Genomic DNA, 21,907 nt, shown 5'->3' on the forward strand with positions numbered 1-21,907 from the left:
AGTTTTATGGATTGCAGGTTGGTTACTACAGGAAGAATAAAAAAAACAACCTGTAAAATAACAACAGCAGGAAAATGACCTAAGTCTGCATAAATATGCACTGTTCCATTTTCAGGAAGCCACTCTTTACATTCGACTTGAACAACTCAGTTGGTGATGTAACATGGGCTCCCTATTCCTCGACAATCTTTGCTGCTGTGACAGCTGATGGAAAGGTAACAAGTCTGCCGCAAAGACCTTTTTTATAATTAATGACCAAACAGCATGGACAATTCTACCATCATATAATGTGCAAGCAAATTATGATTTATGCTGTTCACTTGCAGATGTTATTTGAAATTATACAGTGGTCCCCCATTATAATGCACCCCAGTACAACATAGACCCTAATATAACGCAGAGATCGTCACGGGTCCCATTATACTAGTTGGATTATATTTTTTCATGTAATGTATTCCAATTTAAACGTTACCTCACCCATAGCATAGTACAGTATGTGGTACACTTTTATGGCTCCACTGTATAATATTATAGTGAGGGAAGGCTATACAAAGAATGTACAACAAAGACCATAATCTGTCTGTACCATATATACCAACTTATAAGCCAAGTCAAATTGCAAACAAGAAAGATCTTCATCTTCTGTATCATAATGTGCCTGCAGATTAAGGTCTGTTTGTTTGTTCTACTGATTACTTCTAACAAACAGCACAGAACCAGATCTGCTGGTGCATTATGCAACAGAAGATCTGGGTCTGTGCAGTTTGCAATTGACTTGTCTTAATAGCTTGTATATATAGTACCTTATGTAGCAGTATATCTAATTCTGTGCTGTTTGCACTTGGGTACACATTATACATAAATAAATGCACAGTTTCATAAGTTTTTTGGACAGTCTTAATTTCATATTACAGAAATGTTGGTTTCCTAAAATGATAAATTTGTATTCCAAACCACTGCCCTATTGCATGAGAAATAATATGTTCTCATTTCAATCCTTTTTTTCCGGAAATATTTATCTAATAGTTTAAATGCTTGAATTTCAACATACAAGTCCAAATCATCTAATTCCACACAGAATTATATTTTCAGATATTTTTTGAAAAAAATGTCCATAGTATATATAAGGCTGTAGATAGTAGTGTTGTATTTAGGAATTATTGGATTTTAATGAGGTTTTTACTGCTGCAAATTTAGTTTCATCAGTGTTTACATCAGCAAAACATGCTAAAATATATATTTTCAACTGCAAAACCATGATTGATGTCCTTATAGAGTCTAGCATACGTTAGACACTTTTGTTGAAAAAAAAATAACATGTACAAGGTCTCTTTTAGTTGTTCTACTTATTACACCTAACTGCATAGACCCAGATATGCTAGCACATTAAAATGCAAAGGCAGATCTGATCCATGCAGTTTGCAATTGTACTCGACTAATAAGTGAGTACATTATTGTAATTCTGTGTGTAACGAAATCTGTGTGTAACTAGATCTGAGAGAAAATTATATCACAATCAAAACTGCGTCAAAAATTCCAATAGTTTATAATACATTATGGCAGATTTTAATGTTCAGATAGTTAGGGAGCAAATTACATTCATTGCTCTCCAAGAATACTGAATTAAACTTTCTTTTATTTCTAAAATAGGTAAAAATAGACCATATACGTTTTTTTCAGATGTTGTAAATGTTACAGGGAATACATCCTTGGATATGTAACTGTGTTATGTGACAATCATAATTAGTAAATGCAAGCCCAGTATTGTTTTATTCTTCAGGTGTTTGTGTATGATCTGAATGTGAACAAGTACGAGCCCCTCTGTGAACAGATGGTAGCACAGAAGAAGAAGACCAAACTTACACACATAGAATTCAACCCCATCTACCCAATTATTATTGTTGGAGATGATAGGTAAACATGGCAGATTTTCTTTTCTATATTGTCATCAGACAGCTATTTGTCATACAGGGCACATCAAATAATGGATAAAAATTACACACACCCATTTAGTGAAATGAGAATCAAGACAAACACTGTTTTCCAAAGAGTTTCTGATATGAACACTTCATGGTTGATTTGTCATAATGCCACAACCATTTTCTCATTTTTAATGTTGGTTATTTTGAATATTGACCTATATAGCTGACATGGGGAAGACATACTTTTTAACATGCATGGTTAGATGAATTTTTGATATTTTTGTCAATCACTTAATTGGCTTGCTTAGGTAACAAATATAGAAGAATAAGAATATAATTGTACTTAGTTTATGTTGATGTGCATTTTTTGAGCCTATTCATCCAAATACAAACTTATCGTAAATAATGGTATGTTAAGTAGATCCCCCCCCTCCCAATCACAATGTTTCAACAATAAATATAGTATCGACTGGATCCTTCACAGCTTGTACCCCAATATAGGTCTAATTACAAGCGTGCTATTGCTTAAAATTGGATGCTATTGATTAGATTCTTTTAAATCTTGTACATTTTCAGATTAACTATATCAGAATGTGATGATCTGTCTTGTCCATTTCCATCTGAAGTGATTGGTTTTCGTTTTGTTAATCCTAAGCCATCTAAATCCTCGTGACATTGATACTTGATGATGGAAATCCCGTATTTGCTTTTAATTTTGGGATAAATGAATCAGTTTATAAAATTAAGGAATGGGCCATTTTAATATTGTTCAGGAAGCTTCAGATATATCCCTCAACAGCTGTTTAGGGAATTGTCTTTCTTGGCATTCACTCCTTCTCAGAAAAGACTCATCCGGGACCTCAGCATTTATTTAGATGGAATAGGTCATAGTCACCAGGGGGGTGTCAGGTTACTGTAGAATGGTGCAGGTTTAACTTTATGAGAGTCTGTAACTTTGAATGGATATAATTTTCTTGGTATTGAGATACGGTAGATTAGTTTGAAATTTCAAAATATTTAAAAGAAATCAGTTTTATCCAATTTTCAGCAATAGTATGCATTTATTTAGTCAGATCTAGATAACGGTAGAAACTGTAAAGGGTCCTGGCGAAAACTATAAAACGCATTTATTCTTCAACTAATAAGTATGCATCCATGTCATATTTTTTCATGCCGTGTTATATTTCATGTTCCTATTACTCCCCAAGGTTCACGTTAACCATTTTTTTTTTCTTCTTCATAGGGGGTGCATTACAAGTTTGAAACTGTCACCAAATCTGAGGAAACAGCCAAAGGTAAATTCTAGTGATCATTATATTACACATGTTGATTGAATGGATTACATTGAGATTTTATTGAAATTGTGAGAAAGTGCTGATATTCAATTTCATCTAGCTTCAGTCAAGTAATATGTGCTACGGTTCAGTTTATGAAAAAATATACAACATGCAAATGAACAGCATGAACATCTCTGAGGATTGTTTATTTAATGAAGTTTTAAGGGTCTGTTCTTGTATTTTTGATAAATTTTTCATTTATAATATTAAATTTCCAATGTAATACAGAACCTATTTTTCTTATCCAAAATATTCCGTATTTTAGTCATTAAATTACCCCTCCCCAAATAGTCCATAATTTGCTCTTATAATATGCAACTAAACATTAATAATATTATCTTCAGCTCATTATTTTTGCCAATGACAGTCAATAAATTTGGTAAACAGTAAAAATGTATTATAAATATGTAAATGGTTGTTTTTGCATTTCTTATTTCAAAGACAGAAAAAGGAGAGACAAATCCTATTCGAGAATTATATTTAAAACTTACTGTAAGTGATGGCTATATGGTACCAGCATGACTGTATTTAAAATGATGTCACTGATTTACTTTTCATCAATTTTGCACTGTATGTTTCTGTATGAATTTCACAACTATTGCATGATTATTTACAACAGAAAAATAACTCATCTTTCTCCTGATAGTGAGAGATACATAGGAGTAACAATTTTCATAGTTTTTAGTGCACTGAACCATGAGACCATAAGGCCAAGTGAGCTTATAGTGTGGTTCTGTGCCTGGCACACATTGTGCATTGTCCATCATCCATCAAAACTTGCTATTTTCAATTTCTTCTTCAAAACCACGGAACCTATTTCAACTAAACTTGGCAGGGAACATCCCAGCATGAAGGTCTTTTGGTTCTGCTCTGGGGATTTTGGAACACCAATGAAAGTGGGCAAGACAGGGCAGAATTGTTCGCTCTAGAACTCTGACAGTGTAAAGTTAACATTCAGATTACATATCTTTCACTTATTTGGATTGACACTTGTGATCATTAATAGGAAACCTCTGATGATGACTACTGTGTGTATTGGGGAAAATTTATTGCACAGGAAATGGCACAAAGCACACTAACTTTGCCTTTCCTTCAAATCTAGAAAAACAGAAAGGAATCCTCAGTGTAGGCATTAATTACTGTTTTCTATTTTTTTAAAAACCTGGACTAAATATTTTAAAAATATCAAACAAAATAAAACAAGTACTGGCTTATTTCTTTGTAATTTACAACTGATGTACTTTAGGCGAAAATTAAAAAGTTTTCAACCTTCTCCGAGATAGACATTAGCAGTAAAGCCTATCTATGCACTCACAAACCAAAATCAACTCCACACCATTCATATATTACAAAAAATAAAGGAAAATTGTTGGTTCCATAAATCAACTTTTGGACATATACATTTTTTTTATTCATAACAAGGATTACCAATAGAGAAAATCAGGGAGGCACCTTTTCTTTAAATGCTTAACCCTGTGCAAAAATGTGAAGCTAAGGAGCAGAACCTTTAAACAGGTTTGGATATCTGCACAATTTTACTATTCTTTTATCTTCATAGCATCATGTCATACTTTTTGAGGTCCCAAGGAGGAAGGATCAGTATCCATAACATCAAAAAGTGACGTCTATCTTTTTATATAAGCCCACAGAAAATGAGTGTTACTGTTTAGATGCTTGTGATCTGACTTTTCAACTATACAACCAAAATAAAATCATATGGTAATAACACTTTTGGCAAGGAACAGGTCTAAATCAACCATACAATAATAACACTTTTGGCAAGGAACAGATCTAAATCAACCATACAATAATAACACTTTTGGCAAAGAACAGATCTAAATCAACCATACAATAATAACACATTTGGCAAGGAACAGATCTAAATCAACCATACAATAATAACACTTTAGGAAAGGAACAGATCTAAATCAACCATACAATAAAATAACACATTTGGCAAGGAACAGATCTAAATCAACCGTACAATAATAACACATTTGGCAAGGAACAGGTCTAAATCAACCATAAAATAATAACACTTTTGGCAAGGAACAGTCTAAATCAACCATACAATAATAACACTTTAGGAAAGGAACAGATCTAAATCAACCATACAGTAAATTAACATGTTTGGCAAGGAACAGATCTAAATCATACCATACAATAATAACACATTTGGCAAGGAACAGATCTAAATCAACCATACAATAATAACACATTTGGCAAGGAACAGGTCTAAATCAACCATACAGTAATAACACTTTTGGCAAGGAACAGATCTAAATCAACCATACAATGATAACACTTTAGGAAAGGAACAGATCTAAATCAACCATACAATAAAATAACACATTTGGCAAGGAACAGATCTAAATCATACCATACAATAATAACACATTTGGCAAGGAACAGATCTAAACCAACCATACAATAGTAACACATTTGCAAGGAACATATCTAAATCAACCATACAATAGTAACACATTTGGCAAGGAACAGATCTAAATAAAACCATGCAATAAAATAACACGTTTGGCAAGGAACAGATCTAAATCATACCATACAATAATAACACATTTGGCAAGGAACAGGGCAAAGTCTTTTGCTCTATGGATTGAACAGTGTAGTCAAACTTTTACCAACATTTACTTGTCTTTCACCAACAGAGGCACAATTGTATAACATATGAAGCAGTCTCTTTTCATAACAAAATTACCAGTGGGTAAAATCAGGGAGATACATTTTCCTTAAATTTGTAACCCTTTGCAAAAATGCAAACCTCAGGAGTGGAACCTTTAATTATATACAATCGATGGTGATCCACTTTCAGATAGGGATGTTTTTACACAGAAAATATAAAAGCATTTAAACTACTTCTTCTAAAGAAACTCTGAACAGAATATGACCAAATAGACAAGTCTGTATATTGCTGATTTTCATCAAATATGCCCCCCCTTACTAAAAATAGAAAAACCTTTAATGACTTATTAAAAAAAAACTCTACCATCAAATATGGCTGCCATTGCCAAAAATGGTATAATAAAAACTTACTGGTAACTGTATAAACATTAAAGACCTTTACAGCAGGGTGCTTGGTGTAACATTTTGTCAAAATCTCCAGAGCTTGTTTGAGAATAAACATAGTAGTTCAATAGTTATAACCTATACACAAGAAATTAATAAATAATTCACATACCTCTACAGCTGAAGATGTGCAAGGCCTTTAAGTAGATTGCTCACTGACAAGATGTTCCGTAATGTGAAGATTTAGTCTTACACTGAGGCATAAATCACCCTCGGGTATCATTGTACACAAAAAACAAAACCTGAGTACATATATTTAAGGAAAAAAGGGATTTATTCAATACCGTGACAAGTGGTTTTGAGAAAAGTCATTGAAAGATTTGTATATTATCAGTAACAGCAGCCATATTGATGGCAAATTAGCATCATTTGTAGAACTTGAAAATCCTTTATGAAGAATGAATTCTGAAAAAAATTTAAACAAGTTGTTTTAATGTTATTTAATTTTAGTAAAGATGGCCATATTTGATATTAGATTTGCATTATTTGGTACAAAATTACAAAGCCTTTCTGCCAGATGTGACAAAATTCATTTTAGTGGTTGTTTTAAAAGTCATTGTAAGGTTTTCTAGTTTTAGTAATGGTGGCCATACTTGATGGTTGGTTAGTATCATTTGAACAAACCTTAAAAACCACAAAACATGCTCAACACAATTCAGCCATATTTTATTCTAGGATAAAGGCCTTTTAAGTTTGTACAAATGATGCCCATTTGGCAATAGAGCACCTAACATTGCTACTATTATTAAACACCTGCTGAACAGAATTTTAGCAGATGACATTCAGTAGCAAGGGTCTTTAAATTTTGTAGAAATGATGGGAATCAGCTATCAAAATATGGTGTCCCTTTAAATCAATAGGAAACCTTTACACACGTTCTGTTCATAACTGCTCGACAAAATTGAACCATATTTGACAGCATTCTGGCAAGAAGGTCTTCCAGATTTTTCCTAATGCTGCTAATCTGCGATCAAATTAGACTGCCATTACTATAGAAAAAAATAACCCTATAAATTCTACTAAAAAGCTGCTCAAGAGAAATTACCTACATTTAAAAGAAGGCATCTTTGCATGAAAACATTTCAGTTTTGTACAAATCCGGATTCAACATTAATATAGTCATTCTTGCTTAAAATAGAGACCTTTCCCAAAACCCAGTTAACTGAAAATGACTAGATCACAGAAAGTATCCTGCAACAAGGCTCATCAAGCTTGCACAAATGATGCTGATGTGCCATTACTAAAATAAAATTTGAAAAGCCTTGAAATGTCTGTTTTGACATGATACTAACCCAAATTTCTTGGACATCTACCCTTGCATTTGACTATTAGGTACATGTTGGAAAGGTGAGTGAGCTCAGTCCCACCTGGGATTCTTGATTCATTAGATCTGGAACAGGTCATGGACATTTTTTAATTTGTTTTTAATGCTTATTTCCAAGGATCAGAGATTTATGTTTTCAATATAGTTTTGAATGAATCGGCAGTTCTTATACAAAGGTGAAGAAAATGAGTTACCCTATGGTTTACTGAATACTAAATCATTAAATTTATTAATGTAACTATCAGTGCAAATGAAGAAAATGTAGATTCTTATTATTCATAAAGGCAAGGGTTTCTTTAGGTTGTGAAGCAAAATGTTATTTTCTTCTTTCACAATCACCTTTTGCTTAAGCATGTACCAGTCTAGTTCATCATTTTTCTTACTGGTAGATTTTACTAAGTTTGATTTCATGCTTCACTATGGTCACGTTAATTTTATTTTCATCATAAAATGCCACTCTATCACTTCTGTATGTCAACATTTTTAGTTATCACTCTTGTAAGAAACATCAGTCATTCTGAAACTGTATTTAGGACTATTTGTTGTAAATTTACATCTAAGGGTTTTCCATCTTATATATCTCCACCACAAATAAAGAAAAAAAGGAACATGCATGTCATTGTGCTGGAAGGCTGTGTCCATCATTCACTTGCTTCAACCCTATCCCCAATATTACAATTCACTAGCATTTCATACCCCATCCCCAATAAATTTAAATGGAATGGTTTCCTGTTAAATGTGAAATAAATTTATTTTCTCATGGCAGTGATAACCTTTACAGACAGATTGCACATTCTGCATGTGCCATTTTTTAAAATTTCACAAATCAAATTAGCACAATTTTCTAACTTTTATTGCATGTTGACAGTGTCCTTGATGAAAGTTAATTTTGAGCAAGAATGGTTCAGTGTTCCATGGCACACTTTGTATTAGGCACACTCAGAAAATAATAGTTGTCAATTATTTTGCTCAAGCTGTCATAAACGATTGAAATCAATATTCTGTGTTGTTGTCACCTGTTTTTTCAGTTGACTTGGCCATAAGGTCATGTGAGCTTATAGTGTGACCCTGAATCCAGTGTGCATCATTCGTCCACATTGCTCTTTTAAAAAAATAAAAACACTGCTGCAGTTTCAATCAATCTTGGCAGAAATGTTCCTCAGCGCATGTTCTACCACATTTGTGTTTAGGGTTGCTAACCTTGCACTGATGTTGCTTCCTTAGTGGTCAAAATGGAAAACCTATTTTTGACTCTTGTCTAGAATGACTGAGAAAAATTTCAATGAAACATGGTACGAATGTTTGTTAGTGCTCAAAAAAAAAATCATGACACTGGTGTGGTCTTCTTTGCAGCTGGTTGAAAAAACCTATGTTCAACATCTTTCTGAGACTACACAATTTTTTTCAAACCTTGTAGGAATGATTCTTAGGACATGCTGGATCAAAAGCGTGTCTGGGCTTGCTCCCCTATTAATGGTATACTGGCTTCCACAGCATCCATATGGGAAACCTATTCTCAACATTTCTAGAATAAATGAGTCAGTTCAATCAAACCTAGTAAAAATGTTTGCCGAGACAGACTATCAAAATTGTTTCTATAGTGATTACCCTATTAATTAATCCTTCAGTAACTGGGTGGAAACACTATTATCTGCTTTTTCTCCATAATAGTTGAGCCAATTTCAATCAAACTTGGTAGGTGTCTTTCTTAGGACATGGTTTATCAAAAAGAAAAATCTCAAGTGGTTCTGCAAGTAATGGTGTAGCTTCCATAGCAGTGTGAAAAATGTTCGCAACTTTTTCTCCAAAACAGCTGAGCAAAGTTTGGTCAAACTTGGTAGGAACGTTTTTAGGACATGCTCTTTCAAAACTATGCTTGGGGTAGTTCTCTGAGCACAGTCTGGCTTCTTATCAACCATAAGGAAAACCTGTTTTTGACTTCTCTAGAATGGAATTAGGAAAGTTTCTTAAGACTGCACTATCACTAATTAGACTTGACTCCATTAGTAATGGCGTGGCTTTGATACAAAACACCAGAAAAAGTTTTGTTTTCAGCTTCTTCCTCAGACTGGCCAATACAGTTTTGATCAAGCTTGGTATGTTTCTAGGGACATAAACTATCAAAGCTGTGTTTGGAGTGGCTCCTGTATCATTGGTATGGTTTCCATAGCGACCTGGTAGAAAATCTACAAATTGTACTTACCTCCCATCAAGTATGGTCAGCTGTCACTAATTTGAAAGAAAAGCTTCAACAGAATGACTCTCTTTCAATAACTGCTGTACCATATGAAACCAAATGTGATGAGTAGGATTCACATTCACACAAAAGATACCAAAGCACCATCTTGTCCAGCTAAAATTACTTAAAGCAGAAACTCAGTTTCACAAGTGTAAAATACCACAGTTTATAACAGGTAGCTGGAAATATCCTGATATTTCAGCTCAGTTGCCTTTAAGACCAATGTACACTAAATGTGCAATTTCAGCCCCACTTAGGCCCTATTTGTTTCTCATAGTTGTAAAATTACCAATATACCAGGTCTTGTGGTCTTTTGTGTGAAAATGCTGGACTAAAATTGTGTGCAAATTTGAATGCTAGATATGAAACTAAATGCCAGATGGTCCAAGATGTTGTGGGTACATATAATTATATTATCACAATTATCATACATGTAATTTGTAATGGATACATATTGTGTTAATTCATTTATTTTTGTGGGCATACTTCATAGCTTTTCAAGAGTTTTGTTTTCTTTCCTTGCAAATTGACATTATTCATTACATCTTTAAATTCACGATCTGCAGCAATGATCAAATCCATGAGAATTGGCACACGATGAAAAATAGTAAATTCATAGTATTTGTGACTGGTATAAAATGACGTTAACATGTTAATGTATTGTATAATTGGTATCTAATGGTTTTTATAAGTAATACTTAAGACAAAAATTAGAGAAAATTTTTAATATTCTCTGCCTTAGTAGTATTAATGTGGGTGTCTATTTTATATTTTTAATGTAGCTTTAACAATTTGAGTCATATCGCTTTAGTGTGGCAGTTTATAGTGATATCTAGCATGGGTATCACGCATCAGACATGTGGCATCATGCCCCACCCAGTCATATTATCCCGATATCAGGCCAGCCAGTCCTAACACTAACCTCTTAATACCGAGTGCCAAGTGAGGCAGCTGGCAGTACCATACTTTTATAAGTTTTTGGTATGATTCGGCTTAGATTCAAACCCATGACCTCCTGCATCCGAGGCAGATGCTCTAACCACTTAGGCCACCAGAGTGGAATTAATTACAAAATCACTTATGATTCACAGTCAAGTAAAAAAAAATCAGCAATTTTCATCTTGTTTATAGTGACTCAACATGTTTCTTTGAACAGAGTGCTCAAAACATTTACTATACGTACTGATTTATCAACCAAGTCCAACTGCAAAAAACGTAGACCTTGATCTGCCATCACATAATGCACTGGTATATTGGGGTCTGTGTTGTTTGTTCTACTGATTACTTCTAACAAACTGCATAGATCTAGATCTGCCGGCCCATTATGTGACAGCAGATCTGGGTCATTATATATTATAGTAGTTGGATTGGACTTATAAGCGAGTAAAGACATTAATTTTTGTTTCATTGGTTTGAGAATACTTCCTTCTTCTTTGGAATTTTTGGGGGGAGAGAGAGAGGGGGGAGATTGTGTTATTTATATATTTTCATCTCTTTATTAAATCAAAATTTTTAACAAGACTTAATAATCTGTTGATTTTTATTTAAATAGGAGAAGAAGGTTGCTGCACCAGTAGATCCTAAAGCGCGAGAGGAAACAGAAAATGCAAAGTTGGACAAGTTGTTGGCAATGGTGAGGGATCCACCACAAGAGACCAAAAACTGAAAAACATAACTATCAAAGACATGGAAGCAATTCATTTTACAACTGAATTAGTGCATTTCAATTCTGGATGAGGATGTATGGAAGTTAAAGCTTGTGAATCAGAGATGCATGGACATATGGTGAAAGTTAATGTCGTCACATAAAATACTGTTTTGTAACTTTCAATGCCATGCTGATTTTAGTTCGTACATCTCTAATTACCAATCCGTATCATGCTAGACAAGCACAAAAACAAGCAACTCCATATTGATAAAGAAAGAAGCATTTGGTCTTAAAGGGGTCAAAACTTTCCCGATATAAATTTAGACATGCAAATGTATAAATGTTGCAAAATTGAAAATGTTAACATTTTTCTGTTTTTGTACAAGTTGTGTATCCAAGGTTTTATCAGTTAAAGCATTTTCTTAATAAGATATTGTTAAATATGAAGATATGATTTTCTTGGATTTACTTTATAAACTTCTGACTCAAGTTGTGTTTTAAAAACATTCATTGTCCAACTGTTCATTGTTCTGTATAAAAGTTGGTAGGTTTTTTCTTGACAAAATAAGGCAAGTAGTAAAACATTACATTCAGAAAGGTCTCCCATAGTTGATTTATAATTATCATCATTACATGAACTGGCCTAACCCATGATTACAATGAATTTTATTATGTCTGTATTTATATATTTAAAATCAATTGTGATTATTAAATCTGTGACAGTTTTGTTTGTCTTCATTCCTGATTTCTTAGCCCTGACCAACTGTTCACACAAGGATCTAGACTGAGAATGCATTGCTCATTTATTTTATCAGGCCTGGATAATTTGTGAACCCACTTGTATCATGGAGGAACACGTGGGTCCCATTTTTGTTTCTAAAATAAATGGCGACCAATTAGTTCTTGTTACCTTAAAATGAAAAAATGATTAAAATTGGTAACTAAAAGCTGACATTTTATTGTCAAAAACTGCAATTAGTGCATGAAAATTTGGAATCACTGACATGAAATTCAAAAATGTTTTCTTTAACATAAACATTTTTTTACCTAAGTAACATAATATCCAATGGTGTATCAATCAATGAAAATGATAGTAAATGCATACTGGTGACAACACCAAAAAAATTCACAATTAAAGAAACCTTCCCAAGTGAAATTCATTTTTTAATTTATTTTCAATCTAGTTTCAGGGATATCGTAAATATGGTATGCCCTCTTCTATTCAAATATTACACGAGTCAATCAACGGAAATGACAATGCCTGAATGAGCATCTGTACATGTAATTGTGCATTACCAAGTTTTTAAGTGACACAACTGGCTTTATTTTAACTGTTGAGAACATAATGGTCCTTCAACACGATGACAACAATCTAACAGACTGAACGTCTCCAGTCAATTAAAATACATGAAAGGCGCGAACATCACAGTAACATCAGTTAAAATTATATGCCATAGATAACCGCAAATATGTGAAATGTTCTTGACAATCTGCAGCAATACATTTAAAAATAAAAACCCAAACATTTGCAAGTTCCAATAAAATGACACATTTTTGTCTTTTTGCCTTGTAGTAATTTTTTCTTTTTTTCTGATTATCTGGATGTAATGTTTCAGGGCAATGCCACCGTCATGTGCTAACTTTTTTTAATTATTATTTATGACATGGAGTTGTACTCAGCCGTTGCCAGGTACTATCAGCAAAGAAGTATATGGTAAGGAATTAGCCAGTGCTGGGTTTGGCTCTGGCAGTGTGTAATTCTAACTATGCAGCATAAATTTCACTTGTGTTTGCTTACAATGGAAATATGTACTTTGATAAAGAGGAGGAAGTTCAAACTTTACTGATGCAAGAATTATGAGTACCGTATGTAAACTCAGTTTATGTTAAAAGCCTGTTTTCAATTTACTAACTTTAATTGACTTCATAACATGCTAAAATGAATAATATTAAAATCCAGAATAAAAAATGTTGTTCACAACAAAAGAGATTACATATGTCAGGTATCAATGAATGTAGCTAGCACTCATTTAGTCTTGCTCATGACCTTGCACTCTTGTTATAGTAGATGTTTATGTATACAATTGTTCATGAGTTATTAAAAGGTGTATCAAGAATGGTGTCTAATTCTTCTTCATTAGAAGAAACAAATCCAAAAGGATTGATATCTGAAAACACAGATCTGCAAACACAGGTTCTGTACAAATATCATTATGTCAACAAACATGGACTGACATAAAAATAGGGTAGTCAGCTTTGCATATGTTACATATTGATACTGTGTGAAAGCTCTATGTTGCTCAAGTTCATTAAGCTTCGACAGAGTACACAAACAATTCATAATGCAGATATATTGTTCATGACTTACAGAGATATATTTCTTTACATTTTACACGCAAGTCGAGTCTCCAGTTGATAAATACTTGAACCCATACATTTTTTTTATTAAACTGTGTGCCATATCAGATTTTCTAAAACTGTAAAATCTTTCAGGGTTGAGAAGTGAATGTGAAATCATGTACATCATAGCTGCTAAAGCAATGTATTGTATCTAAGTTGCATCATTTTCATTTAGGACCCACTAGACATCACTATAAATTGTTTGGTGAAAACCCCATGTCAATATGAAAATCTATATAGAAGGAGAGGTGACAAGGTTTTCAGGATGGTCATCATGGCAGCCATATTGGATATAAACATTGGCACCATTTTCATTTAGGACCAACTAGATATCTTAAGAAGCCTATTTCCTCACTTTCGTGATGGCAAAACCTGTCTGAGATCACTGTGATAAGAACCAACTTCTTATTGCCATAGTTGGAAGTTATCTATTTGTACAACTGAGGTTTTTGTCAAAAATAGGTGCATCTGATGACACCACTGGCAGAAAACTCCATTTTCCTTCATGGTTTTAAGAGTTGTGGTCTCTTTGCCTGATCAACTTAATCTGCCATTTGTTCAGATAAATGTTTCTTTCCATGGGCTTGTTTGATATGGGCCAGGCAGACTGGTGCAGCATCCCTGTGTTCAGACGAAGAACCAACATAAGTGGCTGTTTTGGCAGGTGAAGAGGAGGCAGATCTGTCCTGGGAATCTCTGCCACTAGACTGAAGAAGCTGATGATTCATGATTTCTCCACTTGAGGGAAGCAATCATAATTAATTGGCACTGGGATTTCTGGATAAAGATTTACCCTTAGTGCTGATTTCAGATGCACTACTTCCTCCAGTTATCCTGAAAAATGGTGTGAAAAACTCTATAACAACAACAACTTTCTCGAGTCAATCTGTTTCATCAGTGACAAGGAAGTTAGCTCAGTGCATGAAAGGTCTTACTACTGCCTCTTGTGTTCCAGACAGTGATTGGAAAAAATGTTTAGGTACTGGTCAGTGTGGGTTGGTTTTCTATACACAGTGACTTTGACAGATCCATCATATACAAGTATACACGTAACCAAGAATGGTAGCTTGCCATTTTCTTCTTGTTCTGAAGTGAACTGGATATGTGGGTCAAATGAGTTGAGATGATCCAAGAACTCCTGAACATGGTGTTCATGTAGTTCAGTCAAGGTATCATCCACATATCTGAACCACATTGTTGATGGGTACTTGGCCGATTCCAGGTCTTTATTCTATTAAAAAAATCCATGTATAGATTGACAACTATTGGTGAAACTGGGGACCCCATTGCCGCTCCCCGCTTCTATTGGCAAAACTGCCTATTATAGATGAAGTATGTGCTGTCCAAACACAGTTTCAATAAGGCACAAATATGTTCACTAGGAAAGCCACATCTAGATTTCAGAGAATTGTCTGCCTCTAATTTCTCTCTGATCAAACTCGTAGCTTTATCCACTGGAATACCGGTGAAAAGTGCTGATACATCGTAAGAGACCAGTTTTCTACATGGTGGTACTGCAAGGTCCTTGATCTTTTGGACAAAGTGTATGCTCTTGACGATATGGTGTTCTGTTTTGCCCACTAGAGGCCCTATGACAGAAGTTAGATATTTGGCCAAAGCATACAGTACACTGCCCGAACTAGATACTATGGGATTGAGTGGGATATCCTTCTTGTGAATAGCCCATTTCATGCAGACTTCGGTGAACTTCGTAATTTGCTCGGAATTTTGATCACGTGGCAGGTGGTCAGCTGACCGTAATAGGTGGTGGGCAAAATATGGCTAACACTTCAGCATCAACTTCTCTAACTACTTCAACATCGTTTATCGAGTTGAAAAATGCATATTCAACAGCGATGTTGCCGCAGATATTGATGAAATTTATTATTGGAACCGTCCCGTCTTATTTTCTGGAAACTGGACATGTACATGTAAGTAAGGAAATGGTGTCAAAGTAAACAAATTTAATCCTGGCAATCAAAGAGCAAGTTGTTCAAACTATTTTTGTGCATCTGAAACATCACTATAATAAAATGTGTTTCATATGAGTTTATCAGATTTGTTTTTGAAAGTCTGTGGATAATTTACATATAAATTTCAATCATTTAATTAATTTTATTTCTGAAATATTTCTAAACAACAATGGGTGCCATTTTATTATGTACATGTACCCACCAGCATTTGATTGACTGGAGTATAAAGTAACTCTGGAGGTTATTCGGATAATTACGGAGCAACTAGGTTAAATTTGGTATGAAATGGGCTATTCTGGGTAACCCGTATAGCTTCGGGATGTTTTCTGCAGAGGGGTAGAGATGATGGTACAATATGTCAGACATAGTTTGGTTTTTCTTCCATTGTTTTAACACGTTAATCAGTTTATTTTTTATTGATGTCATAGGGTCTCTCCTTAATTTCTGATATATGTCTTTTTCATTTGCCAACAGTTCCATTAGCATTGTGGTGAATCCTTTGTCTGTCGAATGGATCACAATACTTTTATCTTTTGCTAAGCTTCCTATGGCTATTCTCTCCCTGACTGTTATGTTTCTTCTGGGAGGTTTACTAATCTTTAAAACTCTTACAACCTCACCCCTCAATTTCTCTGCTACCGACTGATTATAGGTCACGTGATCAACAATTATTCACTGATGAAGGCAGTGTGATATTGCCAAAAATTTCAAACTCTGAAGATATTTATGCACTGAGCATGGGAAATTACTGATGATGATCATACATTATCCTGAGCAAGGAAGCAACCTTTTCAGTTGCATCAACTAGGAGTTATAAAATTTAGTTTTGCTGGACTTTGCTTGCTTCTCTGATGGTTTATCCTTTCCTGAATCACAGCTGAATTTCAACATTTTTCCTTAATAAATAAATGACACTTCCACACTGGTACAACTACTGTAAATTCCAACTACAAAGAGACATTGTCGCTGATCATAAACAACCCAGTAATCTTTAATAATGATGGCTTACACATTATCATTCACAGCAACAAAGAATAATGGTTTTTCCTTTTTTTGACATGCATCTCTTAACTCAAACAAGTTTAGTTGTTCCACTTAATATTAATTTACCTATGCAAATTAGTCTCATGGGTTGTCCCACAAAGAATCCATACACAACATCACCTATTGTCAGTCAGTAAGTATACTATCCGACGGCTAATTGTTTATCTCAGAACTATCATCTCTCTAACAAACAACTGTATAAATTATGTGTGATTTGACTTTTTTAATGTAGCTTTAACACTTTTTCAGTCATACTGCTACAATGTCTGCAGTGTGGCAGTTTATTTTGACACCAGGCCAACTAATCCCAACACTAACCTCTTATTGTTGAGTGCCTAGTGAGGCAACTGTTAATACCATTTTTACAAGTCTTTGGTATGACTCAGCTGGGGTCTGAACCCGTGACATCCCCCATTCTAGGCGGATGCTCTAACCACTAGGCCACCAGAATGGTCTATATAAATTGCCTTGAGATGATTGTTTTCCATAAGCATTAAGCACAACTGTTTATGCAGGTTACTTACAAATACCATGGTTTCAATAAAAGCCTCTCTCTCTGCATTCTTCCTCCAACCCAAGATGACAGAAATTATTTTTTTCACAAAACATGACCAAGTTGAGGGGTTTGAAACAAAAGATCATGTTTTGCATGACACATTATGTTGTGACAGATATGTACATCATATATCACACCTACAATAAGTAGTCATTGACAATCATTAAATGTGAATGCATTATTTTACATTTTGCATATTGGGCGAAGTGATAGAATTAAAAAAGAAAGCAATCAAAATATTTCAAAGAATGCAAATGTATTTCCATTAGCTAGCAGTGCTGTAAATGTCCTTATTACAATGTCAGATATGAGTGGATCACAATTTGATTTCAATCCGGTGAGTCAATGCCAACATTTGTGCCACAGTTTCTTTGATGAACTGATTCAATGACAGCAATGACTCATTAATTGTAAATATGATTATACAGGGGATCAACTTCAATGTGCCATTTTTGAAGTGAAGTGATTACGCCATATATTTAGGGGCAGTCTTGTTAAAATTTAAATGACTACATGTATCTTATGATCATTTTATAAGAAGTTGTCAAGTGAGTCATGATCTTCATTTGTGGATAAAATGAGTTCACTAAATTACTTTTTTAAACAAGGTAATAAGATCTGGAGGGAAAAAATGAAAGGCTACCAGTCAGTCTGAGGCATCAATCAGACTCCATGGCAGCACACTGGGTTGATAACTGTCCCATGGCTTGAATTCACTGACTCTAAAGGAAAAATGTTTTCCAGTTTTTACAAACAATATTCCAAACTGGTATACAGGCTGGAAATTCAGCATTTTTGTCACTGGAAGTGGCAAACTCAGAATTGAACAAAATAAAGTCTCCTGACAGTTCTGGACTTCATAAGGCCTGTGCAACACAGTGTATACATGACACTACCTGCATGTGAAGAACATCTCTGCAGTTAAATTTACTGACACTCCACTTGGAAAGGTCATTTTCAAACTATTAAATGTAAATGGATTGGGGGGAGAAAAACAAAAATTGAATTTTTTTATTTTTGACCACAGCTAATGCATCCTGACCTACATCTCCAAACTCCTGTCAGTCATGACTTATAAGACATACGAAATCAATGCTGTAAAGATGGATTGTTCTGGCCTACTGTACCATTATTTTATATTCTTTTGACATATATTTCTCACAGTATATCTATAAAGATAATACATGTACTGTAACATATTTTTTTAAGTAATAATGATAATATCAAGCTTCATACACTTAAAATCATATATTTATTCTAAAGTTTATTTTACAGTCTCTGACCACTATATCCAGACATTAAAAAGTATGTGAATGTGATTAGGATTTTTAACATAGCTTTAATAGTTTTTCAGTCATATCACTATGTCTGCAGTGTGGCAGTTTATAGTGATGTCTAGCACTGGGGCATCATGCCACAGACATATAGCATGATGTTCCACCCAGTCACATTATTCTGACACCAGGCCAAGCAGTCCTAATGCTAACCTCTTAATGCTGAGCACCAAGCGAGGCAGCTGTTAGTACCATTTTTATAAGTTTTTGGTATGACTCAGCTGGGGATCGAACTCACGACCTCCTGCATACAAGGCAGACGCTCTAACCACTAGGCCACTGGAGCGGTCTAAATTACCTTTGAAAATCTCGCTACGTTTCTCGCACTACAACTCCAAATATGGTGATGACTGTCTCAAATAATCCAATCACTTAAGACTCGTTCAGGAATTTAATTACAGAATACAGTGTGACCCCACAATAGCGCACTCCTTTATAACATGAATTGGGATATAACACGGTCGTGGCGTGGCACTGAATTTTCATATACATGTATTTTTCTTGTGCACAAAAAATTTTCTTTCTTTTAAAAAGTACGGAAAAAAACGTAAAAAGTTTGTTATTATTTTGGGGAAGAGATCGCATATGAATAATACAAGATGATCGTGGCTTGGATCCTGAAATTTTATATGTATTTTTCTCGTACACAAAAAGTATTTTTTCTTCTTAAAAGTACGAGAAAAAACGCATTAAAAGTTTATTCTGGGATTGCGTAGGTCTTCGCCAATGTCACAAACTTGGATTGTTTTCCCTGATTGGTTGCAAAACATACAATGTGGCTTTTTTTAATTATTGGCTACAATGTTGGCTGTTTAAACTTTCATATACAACCATTGGTTTGGAGTGCAGAAATTCAGAGGCCCCATGAAAGGAAGCCACAAACTGGATATAAAATGCACTGAAATTTATCTACTGTTACATAAACCAATTCTTTGTCCATATTGATAAACCATCTAAACAGTGCATTGTTATATCATAATCCACTTATTTCGACATCTACCATGAATTCTATATGTTGTGAAATATCTGCATTTTTGTTGTTGACATTTCTGGTAACAGAGATCAACCAGATGAGGCATTGTCTCGTAATCTATCCCTCATCAGATTTTTGGCTGCTCGCTAGTAATTAATATATTTACAAGGACTGGCATTTGTATGCAGATGGTAAGTAAAATTCCTCTTCTTTTCACTCAGAATTAAATCCTTCAGAACACTCACATTTTCTGTAATAATCACTGCGTCTCTATCGTCTGTTGACCCTTTGTTAATTTTCAGACGCATGTGTGGAAGGCAGCATCATGCTGCTACCACAAATCTAAAAAAAAAATATATATCTGACTTATCGGTTTATTCAACAGGCATGGAGGGACATTAACTAGAATAGTCCAAACGATGGCCAATTCCTTTTTTAAAATGTACCCAGATAAAATAATTTGCTGAAATTTCACAGGAAACTGTTATGAAAACATACTCAACAAGTGGTAAAAATACCAGTCTCAATCATACAGTACAATTATTTGATGCTGCCACCACAATAAGAAAAGGGCATTTGTTTGTTTCCCCAAAGCTGTCCTTTAGTGGTGACTTCAGTAGCGCATGCACCCTTCATCAAAGAAAGCCGACTACAATCTTTCAATAACATCAAAGAACTTTTCTTCAAAGGAAGTCAGTACCAAACTTAAATAAAAGTGATGGAATCTGATGGATTTTTGCATTTTCCAATGTGACTGGAACACGTTAACTGTGCTGTGAAAGTTTCCTTTTTGTAGGAAAAAAGTTTTTCCTTACGAACGCTACCAACGGCGGCTTAAAACGTAAAGTAACTTTTACCAACTTGGAAAGTACTGAAAAGTAAATGTGCTTCATCATTTGTTACATGACTGTGCTATGTTTTTCCACTGAATTCAGACCAGTATGATCTGGTACAAAATTATTGAATATTTTAAAGCTGCATGTGTGCATATTTTTGATGGAATTACTTATACTGTGGATTCAATATATATGATGAGGTTCGCGGGTGAGTACACAGTGTTGATACTCTATTCATGCTATACATTAGACATTTATATATAAACAGGATTCATGTGTATGTACCAATTCATGGTTCTCTAAATAAAGTAAACTATTATATATGTCTTCTGTGTTTTCATTACAGGTGTATTTCTCATTTAATTTTCATCAATTTAAGATGGTAATTGTGCGGAGGAAGCACATATTTTACCACCCACATTTATTACCTACACCCCCCAACGTTTTTTTTTTATTCAGCTAACTGACCCAGTTTTTTATAACACGGTTTGGTCTATAACGCAGTCAGGTTATATGGTTCCCAACTACCGTGTTATAGCGGGGTCACACTGTACCATTATTTGTAATGACAATCTAGGTAGAAAGACCAAGGTGGCTATATCCAAACTGAGGTTATAAAAGGAGATCTGCCACTGAATAAAAGCAAGATGTCAATAACTTGCACGTTAACCACTTTATCACAAGCAGATGTTAACCCAGATCACTGGGAGTAAAAAAAATAATCAGCATACCTTTTTATATCACACAAGTATTGCCACCTCCTTTTCATGGCTGTCACATTTATACTAATTTACCTGTATCAAATTTGTACTGTAGGTGCCTATTAGAATCAAACTTGGGTTCAATTACTTTCATCAATTACAATTACAATTACCTTGTCAATTACAATTACAATTTCAATTACTCAAAGTTATGACTGATAAATTACAATTAAAATTACATCATACTAGTGATGTTAAATTACAATTACAGTAATTGTAATCACTCAATTACACCAATTATATTGTAACTGAACCCAGGTCTGAATCCCAAAGTAGACTAAAAAAATCATTTATATACAGTTTTCTTATCTAAAACTTTGATTTATTGCCTATTCTATTAATTCCTATAGTATTAGCCTAACACCTAACAGTTAATATGTGTATTTTCTCAATTTTTAAAGTTTGGAGAAAGAAAAAAAGCCATTTATCTTTGCTTTGGTAATTTACTTGTAACTGAACAATTACACAAATCTAGA

At 34.2% G+C, this 21,907-nt stretch overlaps 1 protein-coding gene across 2 annotated transcripts in view; it reads left to right on the forward strand.

Annotated features, from left to right (window-relative positions):
* The window catches only part of LOC149800961 (dynein intermediate chain 2, ciliary-like), a 59,650-nt gene extending 47,370 nt beyond the window's left edge, over positions 1-12,280 (forward strand). For both annotated transcript variants that reach the window (XM_089955040.1, XM_089955041.1), the window contains 4 exons: positions 116-215; positions 1,781-1,914; positions 3,166-3,217; positions 11,459-12,280. In XM_089955040.1, coding sequence (XP_089811166.1) covers positions 116-215; positions 1,781-1,914; positions 3,166-3,217; positions 11,459-11,572 — 400 coding nt within the window. In that variant the 3' untranslated portion in view covers positions 11,573-12,280. The remainder of the gene's footprint in view (positions 1-115; positions 216-1,780; positions 1,915-3,165; positions 3,218-11,458) is intronic.
* Positions 12,281-21,907: the final 9,627 nt, after the last annotated feature.

The sequence above is a fragment of the Sinohyriopsis cumingii genome, chromosome 4, assembly GCF_028554795.1.
Source record: "Sinohyriopsis cumingii isolate HCF-2022 chromosome 4, ASM2855479v2, whole genome shotgun sequence".
Classification (NCBI taxonomy): domain Eukaryota; kingdom Metazoa; phylum Mollusca; class Bivalvia; order Unionida; family Unionidae; genus Sinohyriopsis; species Sinohyriopsis cumingii.